This window comes from Ictalurus punctatus, chromosome 2 (genome assembly GCF_001660625.3).
Source record: "Ictalurus punctatus breed USDA103 chromosome 2, Coco_2.0, whole genome shotgun sequence".
NCBI lineage: Eukaryota > Metazoa > Chordata > Actinopteri > Siluriformes > Ictaluridae > Ictalurus > Ictalurus punctatus.
In genome coordinates this window covers 33647147-33672146 of record NC_030417.2, presented here as the reverse complement: position 1 = coordinate 33672146, position 25000 = coordinate 33647147, and the positions used below count along the sequence as shown (strand labels likewise).

General features: G+C 42.9%; 1 protein-coding gene across 1 annotated transcript in view; it reads right to left on the bottom strand.

Annotated features, from left to right (window-relative positions):
• The window catches only part of znf385c (zinc finger protein 385C), a 115300-nt gene that overhangs the window by 74108 nt on the left and 16192 nt on the right, over positions 1 to 25000 (bottom strand). Inside the window, exon 2 of the mRNA XM_017494170.3 lies at positions 2704 to 2970. Within this exon, the coding sequence (XP_017349659.1) occupies positions 2704 to 2970 (267 nt within the window). The remainder of the gene's footprint in view (positions 1 to 2703; positions 2971 to 25000) is intronic.

The window sequence follows — 25000 nt, the reverse complement described above, 5'->3', positions numbered from 1 at the left end:
CGGGTTAGACCAAGGAATATAGCTGTGATGTGCGGCAAAAGGTTGTTGAGCTTCACAAAATGGGGCGTGTCTATAAGAAAACAGCACAAGCATTGAAAATGCCCATTTCCACCATCAGGGCAATAATTAAGAAGTTCCAGTCAACTGGAGATGTTATGAATCAGCCTGGAATTGGACGTGTGTCTATATCGTCTCAGCGCACTGTGAAGAGGATGGTTCGAGTGGCCAAAAAACTCCAAGGATCACAGCTGGAGAATTTCAGACAAACAAACAAACATCACCATACCAACGATATCTCAGAAAAGTGCATCGCAGAATCATTTATGACAATATTATATATATGTATATATATATGATATCGATATATCGCCTAACCCTGATGTAAGATATGAGTAGAATGGTATAACGTTTATTAAAATGGTGTCACTAAAAGAATGTAAGAAAGAATGTAGTCTTAAGCCATTCAGTGTCACTCGAGAACACTTCCCAAAAACACTTATAAAAAAAAAAAAAAAAAAAAAAAAAGTTGATTCAATTGATTATTAAAACAAGCAACAGCAAACCACCGCTAGAACGAAAAAACCCTAAAACATAACAGACTGGAAGGCTGAGATGAATTGCAGGAGTCTCCTGGCCAGCGTCACTTTATTTTAAGCGAATGCTGACTCCTTCAGTGTTTAAGATTTTAGAGTCACAGCAAAACTTTTTCTGTGTCTTTAAGCCAAAAGAGGCGAGATTCTGTGTGAGAGAGACGTCCGGTTTCAAAATCTGTTACGGTTTTACCCATCACCCAGTGCATGCCTAGCTTCAGGCAGAAATTATTCTTTAGGGCAGCTGTGTGTGTGTGTGTGTGTGTGTGTGTGTGTGTTACTCTGCAAAGGTCTGAGCTAGAGTTGAATAAGTGCTACAAAATTGGATGCCTCACAAAGGAGAGAGACAAGGAGAAGCAAACAGCAAAGACATTGTGTGTGTGTGTGTGTGTGTGTGTGTGTGTGTGTGTGTGTGTGTGTGGTATAGTATTAAGGCTTGCCGCACTGCTGTTTACTCACGGGGAGGGCTGCCTACTTTAATTTAACTCCAATCATGATGTCTTACAGCAGCCAAAAGGGCTAATCAATGATCTTTTGTGTCCTTGGGTGGATATGAGAGAGAGAGAGACACACACACACACACACACACACACACACACACACACAGAGAGAGAGAGAGGGACAGACAGAGAGAAACACATCCTCTTTAACAGCCAGTCAGTAGTCTGGTTTCTGAGGGGGGCGTCTCCGTCTCCATGCCAAGCGTTTCCGTGGTGAACATGTTCCGTTGCTATGTAATTATGGTCCATTCGTATGATAGCTTGCACCTGAAGTGGGTCTGACTGCTGTGTGTGTGTGTGTGTGTATGTTAGAATATAAACTAACCCAGGCATTTGCATGCATGTGGACAGGCAGGAATATACCCTGTATGCATCTGCATCTTGTATGCACTTAAAATGCTGTCTCTAATGTTTTCGGGCTTTACAGTATGTGTATTTCTTCCGTTTGTATTTAGTGTTAGCATGACCGCTAGGCCGCTAGTGAGATTTCACCCAACACAAATGGCTGAAGCATGCGATATTGATTGTATATGGAATATGCGGGGGGGGTGTCAATTTCAACCGTGACATCTAAAAAATTTTGAATGAAATGAGATTCTTCCCAATCCTGGGGTCACGACCCCATGATGATTTACAAATCCAGTCATATAGTTTCCTGTTTTGTTTTAATGTCAATATTAGGAATGGCGCGCTAACTACGAAGACATATTTTGGTGCTAGTGCTTTTGCACTAGCGTAGGAGGTCAAATACAAATAGGCATATCTCTCCACCTCTACCTCCACTAGTTCCTCGACAGCACCGAGCGGCTTTGAGTGACTCAGTGGAACAGCAGCAAAAGAACACGAATACCGCAGAAACGCAGACGACCCAGATACACGGTATATTTGCATGCAGAAAAAAAATGAGAGCCACCTTTACTGACGCGTGATAAATGGTTCAAATCTTACAATAATTCTTAAATTAGGAATCAAGAATTTAAATAAAATAATAATAAACTGTCAGGTGGCTGACACCCTGGACGGGATGCCAATCCGTCGCAGGAAATCATCTGGAAATGGCGTGTCTTCGGACCGGAGGGGGAAACCGGAGCACCCGGAGGAAACCCCGGAAGCACGGCGAGAACATGCGAGCTCCGCGCGCACGAGGTCGAGGTGGGGTTCGAACCCACAACCCTGGAGGTGTGAAGCAAACATGCTACCCACTAAACCACCATGCCCCGCCCCTTCTAAATTCACTCATTGTAACTTTATGTGATTGACGCTGAGGAATCATACACAACATGACTAGCGACATGAACTAACAAGTATACCATGTGGTTCGGGATGCATGATGGAAGAGTCGATTTTATGAACCGATCCATCGTGCTCTGTATTTCATTCTCTCAGACATGAGCTGGACAGACTAGTTTTCTAGGTGTTGATCAGGAACGAACAGGAGGCGGCGGTCTCCTCCTCCTAAACTGAGGTGAAATGTGAAACCTGTGCTTCACGCTGTGCAGCGAATGAACACTCCTCATGTAGGAAATGCTTTGAGTTCTGCACCGACACCGCGATTAAAACCTACGATGCTGTGTATAGCTCGCCGCTCAAACCCAAACGCGTGTGCGTCCTACCTTTGTTTCCGCTGTTCATGTGTTTCAGTCTCTTCTGGTGGGTTTTCCCGTTGTAGTGTATCTGCGCCTGTGCGGCCGAGTTCAGCTGGATGTTACACACTTCGCAGACTGCGTACCACCTCTGTTTACGCTCCTGTTTCGGATGGGTGTTTAGGGGCGGGGCTTTGTGCCTCGTAAAATCGGCCTCGTCCGAAGGTACGGTATCGGGTCTGGTTTCTTCAGTCAAAGCTTCGAGTCCTTCGACAGCGCTGTAGAAATGCTTCATCCCTGAGGTGCACGGTGACACACACACACACACACACACACACACACACACACACACACACACGACAGAGAGAAAGAGAGTGAGAAAGAGTGAACCAGTGAATAAATTAGTTTTAGTTTACATTTGATAAATTCACAGACACTATATATACACAGTACTTCTGATAACCACTAGGTGGAGCCAGACTTCACAACAGCCAGTGGTCCTTTGTGTATGCGTGGGCGCTCGAGTGTGTGTGTGTGTGTGTGCGTGCGTATGTGGTGTGTGTGTGTGTGTGTGTGTGTGTGTCTCCATGCTGCAATCAATTAGAAGATCAGTGTGAAAGTAAGCACTTGTACTTGAATGTTGTTTTGGTTCGTCTGGAGGGAAAAATGTATTTATTATATGTTTATATATTTATTCACACACACACACACACACACACACACACACACACACACAGCCTCCTTTCACGTTGTGTCTCTGCTACGCCCCACGCTCTCTAAACAAGTTAAATATGTTAAAAACCGCTGCACACAATCACACGTCTGTGCTCAGTAGCGGCTCTTGATGGGTCTGGGTGTGGCCCTTTCCGACAACATTTAAATAAACCTATCAGAAATGTACCATGAAACATTTTTTTGTACACCTCTCGTGGGTCTCGGATTTAAGTAGTCCATGCTCAATCCCTTCTTTAGGCAAACTTTTCAACAGTGTCACTTTTACAGTAGAAACCAATACGAATGCTTATGGGAGGAAATCTAAACGAAGTACCTCATGATAAGACCTAGAGTGCTCAGGACTCATGGCTTTACCTCAACCACTGTTACTAACCAGCACCAGCAAACAGAAAGACCTGCGTTCTTCTTCGGCTGGGCTGTGTGTGTGTGTGTGTGTGTGTGTGTGTTTGCCCGAGGTCAGGGCGGGACAGAGATTCCTCAGGGTGAACATGCCTACTGCGTCCTGCTTCAAACCCGCCTCTCTCCCCCTGCGCCCACTCTCACCCCGTGAGCATCCATCAATCTGAACAGCGGTATACTGCTGAAAGCGTCCTATGTAGAGCACAGGAACGTGTGCACGCACACACACACACACACACACACAGACACAACGAATGGCAAGGAAGGCGATGAATCTGTGGAGCCGAGATGTTTAGTGCTGTTAAGAATTAAGACCTAATCACACTTAGACTGGAGCACTGAGGGCCTGGTATATACTTTTTACACATGGACATGTTGATGCTGTTCCGTTTAGTCTTACGGACCTCCCACAGGTGTCAGACAAGCTGTGTTAAGTGTGTCGACGTGAGTAAAGTAAAGTGAGTCCTTACTGAATGATCTGCAACACTTCTGTGTCAAAAGAAACCGTAGCCTGTACGAAACAGCCTAAAGTGAGAGAGTTAGACACAAAAAGGTCGGAGAAATGGTCTGCACTCATATAGTGCTTTTTTAACCTTAGCGGTTCCAAAGTGCTTTACGCTGTGTATCATTCACTCACACACCAACGGTAGCAGAGCTGCCATGCAAGGCGCTAACTTGCCATCGGGAGCAACTTGGGGTTCAGTGTCTTGCCCGAGGACACTTCGGTATGTGGAGTCACGTGGGCCGGGAATCGAACCCCCAACCCTACGATTAGTGGACAACCCGCTCAACCACCTGATCCACAGCCGCCCCATGCTGTAATATTCCATAAGTTGTACTAAACACTGGGGAATTTTGCCTACTTTTACAATAATAATAATAATAATAATAATAATAATAATAATAATAATAATAATAATATTAGAGCATCACCTCAACCTCTATTCAGATAAACTACATGTTCTAACACTCCTTGTCCAATGGGATGCTTTTGTCATGAGGATTTGGCAACCCTGTAACATGTAACAAACACATTTAACACATTTAAACTTTTAACATTTAAAAGTGTCGATCATTTTGACAATGTTCTATACATTACAATCTGACTCTGAATGTTCAAGGCTTACTCCTTAGAGCCAGAAGCCATCCACACTTTCACCATCCAGCCATGTTCTGCTCCTTAAAACATCTCAGCTACTTTATAACAGCCCTTGTGTTCCCAAATAAGTTTCTACCTATCGGCCGATACGATAACCGATTATTCAGAGCGATATCGGCCGATACGATAACCGATTATTCAGAGCGATATCGGCCGATACGATAACCGATTATTCAGAGCGATATCGACCGATACGATAACCGATTATTCAGAGCGATATCGGCCGATACGATAACCGATTATTCAGAGCGATATCGGCCGATACGATAACCGATTATTCAGAGCGATATCGGCCGATACGATAACCGATTATTCAGAGCGATATCGGCCGATACGATAACCGATTATTCAGAGCGATATCGGCCGATACGATAACCGATTATTCAGAGCGATATCGGCCGATACGATAACCGATTATTCAGAGCGATATCGGCCGATGCGATAACCGATTATTCAGAGCGATATCGGCCGATACGATAACCGATTATTCAGAGCGATATCGACCGATACGATAACCGATTATTCAGAGCGATATCGGCCGATACGATAACCGATTATTCAGAGCGATATCGGCCGATGCGATAACCGATTATTCAGAGCGATATCGGCCGATACGATAACCGATTATTCAGAGCGATATCGGCCGATACGATAACCGATTATTCAGAGCGATATCGGCCGATACGATAACCGATTATTCAGAGCGATATCGGCCGATACGATAACCGATTATTCAGAGCGATATCGACCGATACGATAACCGATTATTCAGAGCGATATCGGCCGATACGATAACCGATTATTCAGAGCGATATCGGCCGATACGATAACCGATTATTCAGAGCGATATCGGCCGATACGATAACCGATTATTCAGAGCGATATCGGCCGATACCGATAACCGATATTGATCTGCCTTTTATACCTTCTTATAAATGAATAATAATTAATTCCACAATTCTGAAAGAAATGCAAATAAAAACTTTATTCTCTCCATTCTCTTGTTTCACAGTAACTGGTCTCATAAACAGAACACACATTACTCTAATTAACATGAACACATGAACTCAATTCTGAAGATTAAAGTAAGATCATTAACGTATTGAATGTTATTAATTCAGATTAACATTGACTGAACTGTAAAAATCCTCCTGTTAGTCTCACATTCACTCTCCACAAACACAAGCATTTCTACTGCATCACTGACATCAAACTGCTAATATATCATATCAGCTTTTATATATTAACATTAACTGGATATGAAATATACTACTCTACAAATATATTTCTCTGTGCTATATGTATACTTTTTTTATCAACTCATCTTCATTTTAATCTTTCAACGGTGTACTGGTGCTTTAATTCAGTGAAACTCCGCTTCACTGCTGCAGCGTCCGGTGTAAAATTTGATCAGTGCAGAGATTACAGAGTTTACAAACTGCAGTTTTGTCGTCGTTCCACACAAGAGACATCATCTTTACACACGGCACGGAATCCACGTGTTTTCCCGCCCTCTTTTGATTGACAGGATATAATCCGCCCTGATCATCGGATGTCTTTAAACTATTATCGCCCGATACATCGGCGCATCTCTAGTTTGCCTTATTTAAACATTCCAAGACTTCCGTTTGTTTTTCCCGGGTATTGCCGATTGCATTTTCACTGTAATTTTAATCTGTGAATAAAATCCAGACTCTATTTTGTTAGCCTACGGAACTGGCATAGTTTATTACTTGACGATAGTCAGGATGAAGTTGACCTTTTTTTCGATGGATGTTTGTGGGTTTTTTTTCTCTTCATACCGTCATTTATATCACTACCAGGAAATAACCTGCGATAGTTCATCCCGATTCGTTTGTACGCGTAATACGCTTAATGATAATGAAGTTAACTTTGACTTCACCTTTAGAACGGTTTTTAACTGAAATCGTAGGAAAGCACTGATCTGATTCTGAGTATTAATCACGAGGCCAACACGGGCGAAACACGAAATCTGTATTTCTTCCAATTTTCTCATCTAATTCACGTTGCCAGGAACGCAGATCAGTACCCGCACCATCAGTATCGATATCAGCTGATACTTAAAGCAGATACTGTTATATCTATAGCGCATTCAACGTGAAAGATCGGAATCAGCACATCGCTATCACTAACCAAAAGGGAGTTATGTATTTTTCAGATAAAAGCTGCGATGTTAAAACAGCCCTCGCCTCCATTTCTCCACTTCTGATAACTGAAACGTATTCTTCCTTCGGATTTGGAACGTGATCGGGTTAGTAACCAGAAAAACAGACCATACTAAAAGATCGTACACGTAGATTTGAAATCCCAATCGGGATTCGTTTTTACGTTCAACGGTTCGAGCGCGTCGTTATCACTGCAGTCTATAATCTACAAAGCGGGAGACCGGCCGCTCTCGCGTCGTTTCGTTCTCGAAAATACACCCGAGAAGCGAACGCGTGCCGAAGCAGGACGGATCTGCGTGTGTATTTCTGTACGAGGGCAGAGGGACCCCTGCTCGGCGATTCGACTATTGTGCTCTTGATTTTTGGCAGGAAATAAACGCGCCGTCGATGTTCCTCGGCCAAAATCGTTTAAAATAAATAAATAAATCAATTTGAAGAAAGAAAAAAAAAACAAACGTTTACGTCGTGAAGCGTGTGAGCGATCTGTCCGTGGAGTGAGAAATTTTTTTTTGAATGCAGGTTTTAGACTTGACCATAAACTGGAGAGCTGAGCGCGGAATGACTCAGCGGATGTTTCCGCTCTAATCTGTTTGCGGAAAGCCGCTGGCACGACGAGCGAGGTTGGATTTGTTTACTCAGGATCTGCACGTTTCTGAGCGCGTCTCAAATCGGTCGGGACGAGAGGAAATTTAGACAGCTGCTAAATGTTTGATAGCTTTGCCAGCTCAGTCTGTAACAAACGGCTCTCTGTGGTCGTGTTGGTTCAGTGTCCAGCTCTGCATATTTTAACATTACAAAAGATACATCATCCAAAAGCACTCACACACCAATGGCTGCAGAGCTGCCATGCAAGGCGCTAACCTGCCATCGGGAGCAACTTGGGGTTCAGTGTCTTATCCAAGGACACTTTGGTATGTGGAGTCATGTGGAGTCATGTGGAGTCATGTGGAGTCATGTGGAGTCATGTGGAGTCATGTGGAGTCATGTGGAGTCATGTGGAGTCATGTGGAGTCATGTGGAGTCATGTGGAGTCATGTGGAGTCATGTGGAGTCATGTGGAGTCATGTGGAGTCATGTGGAGTCATGTGGAGTCATGTGGAGTCATGTGGAGTCATGTGGAGTCATGTGGAGTCATGTGGAGTCATGTGGAGTCATGAATTGAACCGCCAACCCTATGATTATTGGACAACCCGCTCTACCACCTGAGCCACGGCCGCCCCCGTTAAAATGATCAAACATGACTCATAGAAAGCTATGAAAGCTACGTCCGATCGGCATTAACGATCACGCGCAAACACTTTGTGAAGATAATGTTATGAAACCGTTTTCTAAATAACGTAGCGACTAGAATTATAGAATTATAGAATAGAATTATACGAGACGAGAACGTGCACACGCCAGTGTTTTTACAAGCGATTGCATTTTTTATTTATTTATTTTTTGGTAAAAGTGTCAGACGGAAGCAGAAGAAAAAGCAGCAGAACGAAGCCAGCATTTGTATTTTCACCATAAGCACCAAATGATGCTTTTACCGAACATCATGTTTTACTGAACATCAATCAAGGCAAAAAAAATATGAAGAGTTTGCAAAAGTTTATCTTATCGATTAAAAAAAAGAAGAAGCTAAAACTAAATCTGGCCTCAATTCATTAAAAATCTTTTTATATGAATCAAAAGAGTGACGAGAAAGAAAAAAAAAAGTCCTAGAGGAGTTGAAACCGTCACAGTCTATTAAGCCTCAGAGATATTGCCCTGTAGCATAAGGCGCATGAAGGAGGATCACCCGTTAACAGGAACTCGCGAGTGAGTCTGGCGTGGCCTATTTGGCGACGGGTGTAGACGACACGCTCCCCGGCAATCGTCCGAGTCGAAACGACGTTCTCTGCCGACGCACCAGGCAACAAATCCCTGCTGAAAGTTATATTCAAATGTTCTAACTATGCTCGACAATCATTAGGATAATTACAAAAGAAACCCATTAGCAAGCAGAATAGTGGTCCGGATGCTAATAAGTCATCTGACATATTAACGTCCCGCGCAACATTCACACACACACGGTCAAAGCCTACAGTCAGGGGTTCCCGAAAAGTGTTCCCCCATCGTCAGGAGATTGTGATCTCGAATCCCAAGACAGCATGGGATGCTCCGAAAGGAGCAAAACTGCCCACTGGGTGTGAAGGATGGCATACGCCGTCTCCCCTGTCAATCACTGCAACACTAGCCAATTGTGTGCATCTGTGAGCTGGTGTAGAGGAAGAGGGCAGATAGCACTTTCCTCCACGTGTGTTATCCTGTGGGGCGGCTTGAAAAGCTGCAGTCGACTGTTTCACGTGTCTCAGAAGACGCACGTGTCCATACACCTCTGTATGAAAAGAGGAATACTACGGTCCACGTTTCAGGGCATGTTTGAAGGAAACACAACAGAATTAGAAACAAAGTGTATAGCCTGGCATCACACGTCCTCATTAGTGTATAAACAACGCAACGCGGAATCACTTAACAGTAACTTATGTAATAAGTCAATAACAGAAAGATTCATATTTAAGCCAATATTAATATTAAATGTGCGAATTTTCCACCGTGTTTAACTGGGGTGGACAATTTATATTCATGACCCATTAATATTTGGACAAAACCAGTGTTTTTATTCCACCTTATTAATTATCCATTACCTCTTACTGTTATTAACATAAGTTCATTTAATTTATGCTATTAAAATAAAGTCTGAACGCACACACACACACGCACACACGTACGTCACTGTCACTATTTAATGCCATTTCGACATCCTACATGACTCCTGAGACGGACTGACTGAAGTGTAATGACCTTTTACTGAATACCGGTCATAAACACACAGCTCAGGGTAACACGGCTCACCTCGTCGGCTAACAGAAGTGCCACTTGAACTCTCGCACCGTCACATCTGCACCGTGGTGTTCCATTAACCAATTACACAACGCTGCAGAAAACACAGAAAGTCCGTCATTACGCGGGCATTTAACAATTATTCCACCCGTGTGAGCGGAGCAGGAGGAATCGAGCTGAAAGGAAAAACTGCTGAACGCGTAGCGTCTCGTTCTTGCGTTAATTAGTTATCCGAACGGAACAAAATGACGAGCGGGGAGGGAAACTCGCACCGTTAAAGGCTTAAATACATCGTATGTGTGTGTAGAAGAAAGCACACGAGTCCAATATTTCATGGGGTGAAATAAAAAGGAGAAACAAGATCAAAGACCATGAAAGAAAACGAGGAACAGGGTACAAACGCTTGGCATGGTGATAACACTCAATACTTCACAAGGTCATAGTTCTCCAACAGTCTCTGTATACTGTGGATGCGAGTGCTGTGAATTGGATGCAGGTGTGCATGATTAGAATGAATGTGAGTGTTTCTAGGAATTGCAGTCCATGGCGGATATGTTTGTAGACCGCAGTGCAGGATGGGAAATGTAGTCGCCGGTTTGCTGTGATATGACAAGTATGTTCAAAATAAAATAAAATATATTCACGAGAAAATGTCAATTTATTAAATACACCGCACTAAAACACAATAGTTTTATTTAACGTCATGTGTATTTAATTCAAATATATGAAATTAATATTCAAATACTTTTGTCAGCTTGCAAGTGCCATAGCTATACGTACACCATGCACCATGACAATAGTCATTCGGGCACACGGTGGCTTAGTGGATAGCATGTTCGCCTCACGCCTCCAGAGTCCGTGGTCCGATTCTTGCCGGGGAATCCGAGTCAGAGCTTAGAGGCATGCCTGATTCATTTTTCAGGACTGGGATCAACTAATAATCTGAGCTCTAATATCAGTACTGTATTGAGAAGGGGTGAAAAAAAAAAGACGTTTCATTTCTACATCCTGCTTAATGAGAATTTGCGAGAGATGAATCGGGTTTCGCTGTGTCAGCTTTTCTGGTTAAAGTGATTCAAACTTCAAACAGAGCTGGGCGATAGAAAGGTCGCAGCGGTCGTGGTCGTTGCATGCTCCCAGAGTCACACAACACGTTTGGGATTCCTCTGTTTTCCCTATTTAGTGTGTGTAATGTATGTGTGTGTGTGTGTGTGAGAGAGAGAGAGAGAGAGAGAGAGAGAGAGAGAGAGAGAGAGAGAGAGAGAGAGAGAGAGAGAGAGAGACGAATTCCATTAAGTGAAGGGATTTGTGAGGATTTGGATCCTGTGCCTTTCCTGTGAACTAGAACAGGGCTGTAGTAGAGAACTTCCCTGCTATGGGTTTTGCTATGGGGTGTACAATGTTAGAGCTGCAACAACTAATCGATAAAATCGATAATAATCGACTATAAAAATCGTTGTCAACGAATCTCATTATGGATTAGTTGGTCTGCGCGCGGTACGTTTACTCATTACGTTACTTCCGTTCTGAAAACACACTTCGGAGAGTAAATACTGAAGTTGTGTCCCAGATGACGTACTATACACTTACACTATGCACTTTGTACTCTACCGTCTTGTGCGGTGTTTCTCAACCAGGGGTCCGCGGACCACTACTGGTCAGTGGTGTAATTGCAGGGGGTCCGTAGGTAAGTTTAAAAAATGTTGAAATAATATTATATATATATATATTTTTTTTTTTTGTTAAATGGATCAAAACATATTCAAATGAGATGTTTTAAAATGAATCAATGTGGTTATTCACAAATATCACGTTAGCTGAGCTGACGATCGTTCATTGATGGGATTTATTTTAAATTTATTTCCAAATGAAATGATAATTTGCAAAAGCCTCTGAGTGGTAGACAAGTTCAAGTGTCGCACTGATGGATAAAATAAACAAAGGGTAATTCAGCGAGTCAAATTAAATGTCACGCCAACAATTAAATGTAAAAAAAAAAAAAAAAAAAAATCTTGAAATGTTTTGATTCAATTTCAATGTTAATATTATTCATGTTAAATATTAATAAAATAAAGTAACATATATAGAAATGACTGTTTAATATAAAGCCTATAATTGTTGTGGAGTGAAGGGGGTCCTCGTGGATTGTTCGGAATATTCTAGGGGTCCAAAGCTCACAAAAGGTTGAACCACTGCTCTAGTGTATGAATTTTAGAAAGGTAATGTCGTCTCAAATGGAACGCATTCGTTTTTTACTAACCTGAAAGTTTGCCCCCCCCCCCCCCGATTAATCGAAAAAATAATCGGCCAACTAATCGATTACGAAAATAATCGTTAGTTGCAGCCCTATATAACTTACACAATTTTACACTGACTTTGCACATTTTAAGAGAGGTAATAATTGAAATAAATTGATTAGACAATGCAGCTGGACAATATAACAAAACAATATGCCATCGATATCCTGAGATATTAACATCATGTTTCATTTTGTCTGAGTATGGCAGGTATCGTCAAGCGCTAGTGCTTTTGCACTTTTTCTAAATTTTAAGAGTTTATTATTCCCTCACTGGCTTCTCCTTTCTCTACACCTTGAAGTTAATAAGACGTTAATTGTCTTATTATAAGTGCGAAATCCTCTGTCCTGAATGCCTTGCAGTATGTGGAAACTTCCGACTGTTACAGACCGCTGACACTGGAGACTCCTTCCGAACAACTTCCCCACAATCAACACTTACACTTTTTTTAAAAATGAACTGTTTATATGGGGGCATCCTTCATACAAATCCATGTCTAAGTTATTACTAGAGAGCCGATAACATACTAAACAACAACAACAAGAGTGTTAATATAAACCTGTGATTTGCCTGCTGTTCTAGAAAATCAATCAACACCTTCTGGCCTTCTGTGGTATAAATGAAAATATTTGTTTGTCATTTTAAATGCTCTATATGTACTTCAGCAGTCCACAGTCCTATGGCTCATCTAGATGTTTCCTTCTGATGACTCTTCCATGCAGATCATTTATGTACAGCACAGTATAACAGTGCATTCCTGTCCCAACCACACCTTCATGCTTCATGGGGGTGAGCTCGTGGTTCTTCCATCCATCCATCCACCTTCTATACCGCTTTATCCTTTTCAGGGTCACGGGGAACCTGGAGTCTATCCCAGGGAGCATGGGGCACAAGGCGGGGTACACCCTGGACAGGGTGCCAATCCATCGCAGGGCACAATCACATTCACACTCACACACCCATTCATCCACTACGGACACTTTGGACATGCCCATCAGCCTTTGGACTGGGGGAGGAAAGCGGAGTACCCGGAGGAAACCCCCGCAGTACAGTTAGAACACGCAAACTCCGCGCACACAGGGCCACGGTGTGAGGCGAACCCCCGACCCTGGAGGTGTGAGGCGAACGTGCTAACCACTAAGCCACCGTGCTGACGATACCTAATGACCATTTTTGACCTGCATAACGAGTCCCAATAACCCAATGAAGGTGCAAGTTAAGAGTCAACTAAGTTCGGGAGACTTGTGTGCACTTTTCTGTGCATTAACACTTGCAGAAAATCTTGCCTTTTATATTTTGCTGCAGAGCTTGTGTTTGAATTCTTTTCACTTCAAAAAAAAAAAAAAATCAGCAAAATATGTCATTTCACCAGGGGTGCGCAAACTTTGCATACAACTAAATATCTGAAATATATTTTTTTTTGCCATGTCCTGCACCTCCTAGACTCCAAACCATAACAGTTTCTCTCTCAGCTATGTTCTCGGTATCTTATTCACTCTACAAGGACAAGCCAAGCCGTCTCTGTGATCTGGGACTGTGTGTCTTTCTGTGATGTACATGAGGGTAAACGAGGTTAAACTAATGCTGAGAGCTTAGTGTGGAAGTGAACACATTTTCCATCACATTTGTACTTTCTTTAGCCTTAATCCCTCCAGATTACACCGTCGCTCATAACTGTACTACACCTGCCAGATCACACACACACACACACATATATATACATATATATAGACTTTCAGCTCTGTTTAACAGGGACACTCCCTGTCTGCTATAAGCCTTCTGCACTTAATAAGCAACTTATCTTATCATTGTTTTTTTATATGAAGCTTATGTGATATTTTATGATTATATTTGACATAACCTCTAGGAGCAGCTGGCCCACCCTTCCGCACGGCACTGTACATCATATACATGTACACGCTGTAATCCTACATTTTCAGCTGAGTGTATTTTTAAGTTAAGGTTAATTGTGTACGGTGTTTCTTGGTTTTTATTGTTAGTATTCTTTACCGAAAATATCTGTGATCCATGTGTAAATCTGCATGTTCGTTCTCAATGCTTGAAAGCTGATATGTCAGTGTGCACACGTCTATGCGCACACTTCATTACAGCTGACTGTAACTGCGTGTGTGCAAAAATGATCACACACTGCCTGGATGTCCACGCAACGTGTCGGCCAATCCAAACTCGTTTCTTTTTAAAAAAAAGAGCTCCGGTCTACATCCTTTTGGTCACAGTGCAGCTTCCAGAGTTTCAACTTACAAAATGAAACTTTTCTGAAAAGTGTGAGTGACGGCAAGCGGTTTATTTTTAACCTCCTGACCAATGGGGTCAGAAATGGGGCGGCTGTGGATCAGTGGGTAGAGCGGGTTGGCGGTTCGATTCCCGGCCCACGTGACTCCAGGTACTGAAGTGTCCTTGGGCAAGACACTGAACCCCAAGTTGCTCCCGATGGCAAGTTAGCGCCTTGCATGGCAGCTCTGCTACCGTTGGTGTGTGAGTGTGTGAATGGGTGAATGAGATAAAAGCGCTATATAAGTGCAGACCATTTACCAAGTGAGAGAAGCAAATGTGGAGCACTAAGCAGTGGTGGAAAATTAAGTCTTGTTAGTGAGTAAACATCAAAACATTTCTGACGTGTTGTACTGAAAGCATTTCTCTGCCAGTATTCCAACACTGCAATGTCGCTGGAAATAACATCGATTTCTGGGACGTTCACCGCTACTTAGGTATGACGCTGTGAAGCGACAGATCCAAACGGCTGGCTCGGAAAGGTTCCTCGGACCAGTCCTGTGGGGTGTGAGAACATTTTTTTTTTAGTTCCAACTCACAGCATTAGTGAGTATATACACAACCTCTTATTTACTGCGAATAGAGACACTACAAAGAAAAATAAAGGTTGGAAGGAAGTAGCAGAGCTCACTGGTGCATCCGCACTCACCGTCCATTTTATTAGCAACACCTGGACACCTGCACATTCGTGCAGTTATCTAATCTCAGTCTCAGTGTTTAAGTCTAAGCTTAAAACGTATTTGTTTACTCAAGCCTACCCTGACTAGATTCTGTTCTACTACTTCGCAGTCATAATTATCTTTTTTCTCCCTCTCTCCTTTCGCCGAGTCCCACACGATTTTATGGAGATACTAGAGATCCAGATCCTTTCTGCCTCTGGATGGAGCTCAAATCTTCTCTAATTCCAGACTGCTGGGACTACGGCTGCTCTTAACGCCATACAGACTTCATATAAATCCATAATGAACTTTTTCACATTATCTGTTGTTACCCAGATGAGGACGGGTTCCCTTCTGAGTCGGGTTCCTCTCAAGGTTTCTTCCTCTTAAAACATCTTAGGGAGTTTTTCCTTGCCACCGTCGCCACTCAGTGGCTTGCTCAGTTGGGATAAATTCGCACCTTTAATATCTGTATACCGTGTTGATATTTCTGTAAAGCTGCTTTGAGACAATGTCTATTGTAAAAAGCGCTATACAAATAAAATTGAATTGAATTGAATTAATCAGCCAATCGTGTGGCAGCAGCACAATGCATAAAATCATGCAGATACAGGTCAGGAGCTTGAGTTAATGTCCACATCAAACATACGAATGGGGACAAATTGGGAAGACTGGAAGTCCCAGAAGGGCTGGTTTGAGTATTTCAAAAAACTGCTGATCTCATGGGACTGTCACACGCAACAGTCTCTAGAGTTCACGCAGAATGTTTGAGCCTCGTGAAATTGTAAATCTACAGCGCACAGAGACGTCCTGGACAATTCTGTGCTCCCAACTTTATGGCAACTGTTTCGGAAAAAGACCCACAGAGAGCTACCGCGGAGATATAAAACATATCACGTCTAATCTACCTAGCAAGCTAGGCTAGTTAGTTAGCGGCTAAAAGCTAGGCTAGTTAGTTAGCGGTGAGAAAAGCGTGAGAGCCTTATACACACTTAATTGCCATAAACTTGATAAACTTGACACTAAAACCGTCCTTTTAATGAGAATGAAACATTTAAGAGAAGATTCCGGTTTTCAAACCTCGAACTGAATTTTGTTACAACGTGCGTGCACAGTTTAATGGCAAGTGACGATTCGCTGTGAAGAAGAAACACTTGCATATACGACCACTTGTGATTGCATGCAACACATAAACACAGACACACACACCCTCTTAAATACAGAGGATTAAGTGTGTGCATCACATAGTTTTCTCCACCCCGTAAATTGACCCTGCTGTGTCAACAAGCAGCCTTAAATAAAAGCCTACAGTGTGTGTGTGTGTGTGTGTGTGTGATTGAGTATGCTCGTGCAATGTCAGTAGAGAGTTACACAGTAAAAATCCTGCCTTGTTTTGCATTAAACTTTCCACCTGCCGGATCGAGTCAGCTTTGCTTAACACAGAGGGTCCTGTTAAACCTCTCTCTCCTGTTAGAATCGTTCTCCTCCTCTTTTATTCCTTCTCTCACGCTAACTCCACTGCCATGCTTGTTCAATCTGAAAAGGAAAAAGTAGTAGAGCGGAAAAGCTTGCATTCATACAGACGCTCATGTTCTCACAGATGTTCCGCTTTGTGTTCCAAACACCTCACAACACTTTTACGCTTGTCCAACGTCTTTAATTGGCCGGTCTCGGATATGGCTTTTGCTTTGCAATTCTGCCTAGAAGGCCAGTATCCTGGAGTCGCGTCTCGACTATCGACTTTGTGAGTACCACTCGATGGAGCTGCCATTGGAGGACCTGTGAGATGTCTGTTTCTCTAACTAGAGCCTCTGAAGTACTTGTCCTCTTGCCCTCGTTCTATCCTGGTTAGAGCCAGTTTGTGCTGTTCTTTGAAGAGAGTAATACACACCTTTGAATGAACTCTTCAGTTTCTTGCCGATCTGATGCATGGAATAGCCGTCCTTTCTTGGAACAAGGAAACACTGATGAGTTTCAGTAGAGTTGTTTTTTTTTTCCTGGTCATTTTGAGTCTATAATCAAACCCACAAATGCTGATGCTCCAGATACTCAACCAGCCTAAAGAAGGCCATGTTATTGCTTATTTAATCAGCTCAATGGTTTGCATCCATCCATCCATTTTCTGTACCGCTTATCCTACAAAGGGTTGTGGGGAGCAAAAACTCAGGGCATAAGGCTGGGGAAAACTTTGATGGTGTGCCAAGCCATCACAGGGCACAGTCACACACACACAGTCGCACAACTTAGAGATGCCAATCAGCCTACAACGCAGGTCTTCGGACTCAGGGGAGGAAACCGGCGTACACAGAGGAAACCCCCAGAGGCGTGAACATGCAAACTCCGTGCACACAGGGCGGAGGCGGGAATCGAACCCCCAACCCCGGAGGTGGTTTTCATCATTAACGTAATTAACTATGTTCTCTAATGATCAATTAACAGGACAGACCTGGGTTATCCATCACTGCAGACGCATCTCAAAAAATTCGAATATCGCCCGTAATTTAATTCAAAAAGTGGAACACGTTCATGTGTTCTAGGTTCATCACACAAAGTGAAATATTTCAAGCCTTTTTATGTTTTAATCTCGATGATTACGGCTCACGGAAATCAAACATCCAGTGTCTCAGAATATTAGAACAAAGAATTTATAATACAGAAATGTCGACCTTCTGAAAAGTATGTTGATTTATGCGCTGATACTCGGTCGGAGTTTTAATCCTTCTGCAGGAATTACTGCGTCAGTGCGGCGTGGCATGGAGGCGATCAGCCTGTGGCACTGCTGAGGTGTTCTGGAAGCCCAGGTCGCTTTGATAGCCTTCAGCTCGTCTGTATTGTTGGGTCTGGTGTCTCTCGTAGATTCTCTATGGGGTTCGGGTCAGGCGAGTCGGCTGGACGATCGAGCACAGTAACACCACGGTCAGAAAACCAGCTACTAGTAGTTTTGGCGCTGTGGGCAGGTACCGAGTCCTGCTGGAAAAGGAAATCAGTATCTTCATAAAGCTCGTCATCAGATGGAAGCATGAAGTTCTCTAAAATCTCCTGGTAGACGCTGCATCGACTCTCGACTTGAGAAAACACAGTGGACCGACACCAGCGGATGACATGGCAACCCAAATCATCACTGACCGTGGAAACTTCACACTGGACTTCAAGCAACTTGGATTCTGTAACTCTCCAGACTCTGGGACCTTGATTTCCAAATGAAATTCAACATTTACCTTCATCTTCCCCGTGATTGCGCTTGTGTGTACTGAACCAGACTGACAGATTAAAGTCTCAGGAAACCTTTGCAGGTGTTTTCAGTTAATTCGCTGATTAGAGATCTTCTCAGGTCGACATTTCTCTATTATAAATTCTTTATTCGAATATTTTGAGATACTGGATTTTTGAGTTCCGTGAGCTGTAAGCCGTAATCCTCGAGATTAAAACAAAACAAAACAAAAAAAAAGGCTTGAAATATTTCACTTGATGTGTAAGGAATCTAGAATATATCAAAGTTCCACTTTTTGAATTAAAGTACGGGAGAAAAATGTACTTTTCCACGATATTCTCAAATTCTTTTGAGATGCACCTGAACGCGCTGTTAAAACGGGAGTGATGGCTTCCGAAAACAACTCTTTTTACACCATTCAGAATCATCCGTTTCTAGCTATACTACTCACTCACAACATCAACGATGTCTGGATGCTATTTCTGATGTTTGGATGTCATTTTAATTGACAAAAAGAAAAAAGTGTGCTTTTCTTTCGAATCCAAGGGAATTTCTAAGTGACCCCAAACGTTTGACCGGTAGTGCACGTGCGCGCACAGAGCGACGTGTGTATCTATATAACCTTTATAAATAAATGTGTTCGGTGGCATTTACACAGACATACCACAGCTGCGCTAAATCTCCGGACGGCGGTTTCTCTCGTGTGCGCGTGACAGATAGGTCGAGCTCAAACTCTGAGATGTTCATTCCACCGTGAGAGCAATCTCCTTCGCATTACAAAGTTAAACTGCCACAAATGTGACACTGATCTTGACTAAAAATGTCCTGATGCAACTACAACCTGTGATGCTGAGAGATTCAGGGCGTCGTGCTGCGCGCGTGCACATCGCTGCCGTCGTCGTCATCGTCCGTCGGCAGCTGAGAAACCTTCAATAGGAGTAAAAACAGGACCTTGACCCGATCGTGAACGGATGATGAGCTGTCAGCCGAGCCCCGGAGCACAGGAATGTGAACGTAGCCAAACACTGTGACACAAACACACCTACGCCAGGAGCGAGCGGAGGCAGTGAAAAGAAAAGGATTCAAACAGGTTAGTGTGGAAGGGATTTTATTTTTTAAAGGAGTTTCTTCTCATGAATTCAAGCACCAAGGACATTAAGGCAACATCACTGAGAGATGATAGTGCTGTGTCGCATTTTACTATTTATTCATTCCTGATATTCATTTACACACACACACACACACACACACACGGAAATAATCTGTCACTCAAGTGCTCCTTGACTTGCTCAAAATAATTAATAATTGTTTCTCTATCCGTTTTTTTTTTCCTCTGTTCATTGACACACACTTGCACGCACACTTGCATGCACACGCACACGCACACACCCACGCCCTTGTACCACTGCACTATCCTCGTGAGGACATTCCACAGAAATGATTATGAACGCCGCCGATCGACTCTGGTCTAAACCTTAAATCCGACTTTAACTTTAACATCACGGACGAAAAGGGAACCTCGTGCATCTTTTTATTAAATAAAAGCTGCGTTTTCGTCACAGGGCCCGGCCAAAATGTCCTCACGAGGTCAGATATAGTATATCTTTATCCGACGCGTCTTTTTATCACCACAGGCACTTATATAAGCGGATACGATGATATACACTACCGCTGAAATTGCAAGTGTGTTCAGGACAATGCGGTTGATATGAAACGACAAAAGGTTACGAGAGAGTGGGTTGAAGAACAAGACACGGTCATGTTTTATTCAAATACTGATGTGAAACAGTGTAAATGTAAACTAGAGCACTCTACAAATCTCTCCTGGGCTCTCTCTCTCTCTCTCTCTCTCACACACACACACACATCCCTAGCACGTGTAATAAGAAGAGGTACTACACTCTTAGACACAGATTTTGCACACACGTGATGTCCACAGTATTTCAAAAACCTGACTGAACATTACACGTGCGAAATTTAAACCCGCAGAGCATCTCATTTCCTGCAGAAACGGAGCATCGATGAGACAAGTGCGCAAACCTGGTCACGTGACCTTTTATTGCGAACGCAGATGAATTGAATACGGATTCACATGCTACGCATACCAAGCAGTTTATATAGAGATTTGAATGAACACGCCGCGATTACTCAGGAAAGTCTTGACGTGACGTGAGTAAAGCCATTATCTTCCTGATCGATTAGTTGGTCGATTATTTTTTCGATTAATCGGGGGGGGGGGGGGGGGTACCATTTCAGTACCATTTTTTCATTCATTGGAAATAAATTCCACAAATTGAGTGTTACAAATATAAACTTCAGACTAAAGCTTTTTTGTCCAATTATATAAGACTGAAAAGAGCCCAACACACACACACACACACACACACACACACACACACACCAGAATATATATCATTAATTTAGAACTGTAGTTTAATTCTGTGCTTTCTGTGCATCCATAAACATAATGCAGAAATACTTATATATAATATAAACTAAATTCATAACTAAATATATAAACAGTAAACTGAAGGAAGTCATTATCGTCTAGTGGCGTCGCATTAAGGAAGCGGCTTATACTTCCGGTTAGTAAAAAAAACCCCCCGCTGGTGTTCCGTTTGAAACGATATTACCTTTGTAAAATTCACACACTAGACGGTAGAGTACACAGTGCATAGTGTAAGTGTATACTACGTTATCTGGGACAAAGCTTTAGTAATTATTCTCAGGGGCATGTTTTCGGAACAGAAGTAACGTAGCGAGTAAACGTGTCACGCTCAGACCGACTGATCGATAATGAGATTCGTCGACGACGATTTTCGTAATCGATTATTACCGATCAGTTATTGCAGCTCTAACGGCAGCTCTTCACACACTGTAGGAGTCGCACGGCAACGTGATTGACTGTGCTTTAAACGGATTGCAAACGGGGTTAAAAGCATGGATGAAGTGAAATATGGACTTCAGAACCCACAGAGAACCTAAGTCTAAATGCATTTATCATAAACAATCACGATAATGGTATGGAATCGTCTAAACTGTGCAATATCGAATGCTATGTAACACTGGATATTATTCTGTGTGTATATTCTGGATGCTTTTCAGGCAAAGCGGTCAAACTCCAGATGACCTCCATATGTTCCTCGGGGAGTTACACGGCCTGATGGCTGCCTGACCTTACCGTGGGGAAGAGAACTGCTCGTTCATGCATGCTTACCCACAATCCCGCTGCACGGCACCGCTTTACTGGACACAACACCGCCTTGCTACTGAGTTCCTGTTTATTACCATGCAGTGTAAACTATCTAGTACTTGCACAGGGATGTGCGCATACAATACACTATATGGCCAGAACTTTGTGGACACCTCACCATCACGTTCAGATGTGCTTGTTGAACATCATCTTCCAGATGTATTCCCCTTTCGCAGTAATCTCCACTCTTCTAAGAAGGCTTCGCACTAGATTTTGGAGCATGTGGTTGTGGGCATTTGTGTTCATTCATCTACAAGAGCGTTAGTGATGTCGAGTGAGGAGGTCTGGGGTGCAGGCGGTGTTCCAGTTCATCCCAAAGGTGTTCAGTGGGGTTGAGCTCAGGGTTCTGTGCAGGACACTTGAGTTCTTCCATGTCTTCATGGAGCTCACAGGTGTACTGTCATGCTGGAACAGGTTCTTATCCCTTTAGTTCCAGTGAAGGGAAAATTGTAAAGCTAAGGCATACAGTGACATGCTATATAATTGTGTGCTTCCAACTTTGTGGCCCCAGTTTAGGGAAGGCCAACATACGGGTATGACTGCCAGGTGTCCGCAAACCTCTGAGCAGATGCGGATAACTCATACCGCCATGCCAATATCTGCCAACGATCTAACACTGATGATCTGTAACGAAATGTCGCATGATCACAGATTTAAACCGAAACTCAAAAACAAAGTAGCCGATCGAGACTTTTTTAACCTTGATGTAACATTGAGAAAACCGGAAAACAGCTTTATGGTTCCAATAAATAGCAAGAGCATTATTGTACACACTTCAATTGTGTCTTTAAATTATGAGCCTGATATCTGAATATTTGGATTATGTTCATGAAACGAATCTGCACTGAAGGGATCTGATCGCAATCTGAGATCGGTTAACGACCGACGCTTAGTAGTGCTTACTCAGCGTGGCTCAAGGTCCCTTTCCAGAACCTTCACACTAACCGTCCCTCAGTGGTGGAATGAACTTCCGACCTCAATCCGGTCCACAGAATCTCTCACCATCTTCAAAAAACAGCTAAAGACCCACCTCTTCCGTGTGCACTTACTAAACTAACCCCTAAAGCACCAACCCCACGTTATCCTTTAAATAAATAAATAAAACGTACTCTGGCTCTTACATCTCTACTCTGCGCACTTTGCTTCTCTAGAACTCGATTAAAGATCTCGTACAGCAGCACTACTTGTATTGTTCTCCGCTTGATCTATCGCTTTGCTGGTATTCCCTCATTCGTAAGTCGCTTCGGATAAAAGCGTCCGCTGAATGAATAAATGTGAATATAAATGGAAAACTTGCCTAGGGTGTTATCACTCAGTACGTGTACAGGGATAACAATAATCCGATATGAACCCGATTAAGACGATACTCTGATTAAGAAACTAGCATGTAAACAGCAATTATTGATGACCTTAATCGGATTAAAGTCATACTCGAAGTAAACACAAATGGAATTAAGATGTGTGGAGTATTCCCGTTTTAGTCGCATTATCGTCGTGTATTACAGACACGTACACACCTTAATCACACTATTAACATCGTGTGTGTTTTCACCGCATTGTGAGACAGGACACGATCACACACGGCAGCGCTCGACCGTTTCACGGCAAACAAGAGAGCACGGCTGCGTCCCAAACCGCGTACTTACCTACTATATAGTAGGAGAAATACATGTATCTCGGCTACTATATAGACGGTAAGTACGCGGTTTGGGACGCAGCCCACGGCTTCAAGCAGTCGTCTATTAGCACGTACAGCATGATAAATAATCAACTGCACTTGAAGCGTTCGTAAAATTAAAAATAAAAACACCCAAAACTGTATACGGTTCCATAACGAAGACGGACTGTATGTCGATACGTGAAATTCTGGAGGGACGTCGGACGGCGTGGCGCGGTGACGTAATGACGTGTGCCGTTAATCGATCTATGTTCTATAACATGTAACACGGGAACATGAAAGGAATATTCTAAAAGCGACCCATGTAAACACCTTAATCACAATATTATACGTCTTATTCAGAATAAGGTCAATAATTAGATTACTGCTGTCCATGTAAACGTAGTCACTGACTGGGTGAGCTAGAATTGACAGCCGTCAGCCAAGACATGAGCATTTCCACAAATTTTCCTGCAAACCCTGTCTGATTGGTCCCGCCTGCGTTCACTGAAGATACAAAATTACACCACTGCCGTCTTCTTTTACTGACGTAGAGACAGACCGCTCCATGTGGAGAATTACTCGGCGCTACGTGAAAAAAATCTTCAGTTCTACAGCCCACTCCCCGAACGCCCAGACCAGGTTACGCCCCTGCTTACAACCTTAAATCACTCATCTGTAGAGTGCACCCGCCGTGGCCTCCCCAGACTCCTCTCTACTTAACTTAAATTCTGACGGAGAACCTTTCAGAATGATCGCTACAGCTTAATCCTACAATAACCTCATATACTTGTTCACAGTAACGACAACATGGCTTGCAGAAGTGAGAACCGTTCATGTCTGAAATGCTCCTGTTGTGTCGTTCTGCCTGTGGTGTGTTAGCGACGAGGAAATTACAGCATCTCTGTGGACAACCGAACAGAGCCGTTTCTCATGTGGGCAGAAATCTGCAGTTTTTTTCCTGACAGAGATGGATTCACTGTTATGAAGTTGCAGTGGATCTGATAAGACAGCAGAATGGCCAGTTTGCACTTTAAAGCATTGTGTAATGTTCGAATGCGGCAGATTTTGTAGCTCTTTGTAGACGGCATGCTAGACGTGTGCTGGAGTAACCTGTCTTTACTGAACCATACATTTTACATTAGGGATGTAACTGAACACAGATATGTCACTGAACAGATAACGCACTGTAAACGGATACAAATACAGATTTGAATAAGAGGTGCACTATATAGGTTTTTTTTTTTTTTTGATCTATCATGAGTGGTTTGTTCTAGTAGTCTGACCTAAACACTGCTTTAAATAAACCATATTTCTACCATATTCCTATACAAACTGGCCAGAAATTCACAAAAGAAAGGCTTTTATTTATAGAGACGCTGCTCCATAGCGCCCACGCACAACACCCACTGTGCACAGGGCGGCTATATGTCTTCTGGGGTCCCCCAAAAATGTACCATTTAATTAAGTTTAAGAACAACTTCCACTTGTTTTTGCAGTTCTCAGACGAAAATGCTCAATAATTGCTCAAGGTTCCTCACGGCATCTGGATGAGACCAATTTGAGTGAAGTAGCTGAGGCTGAGGAACCTTCTGGGTTAGACCACGCCCA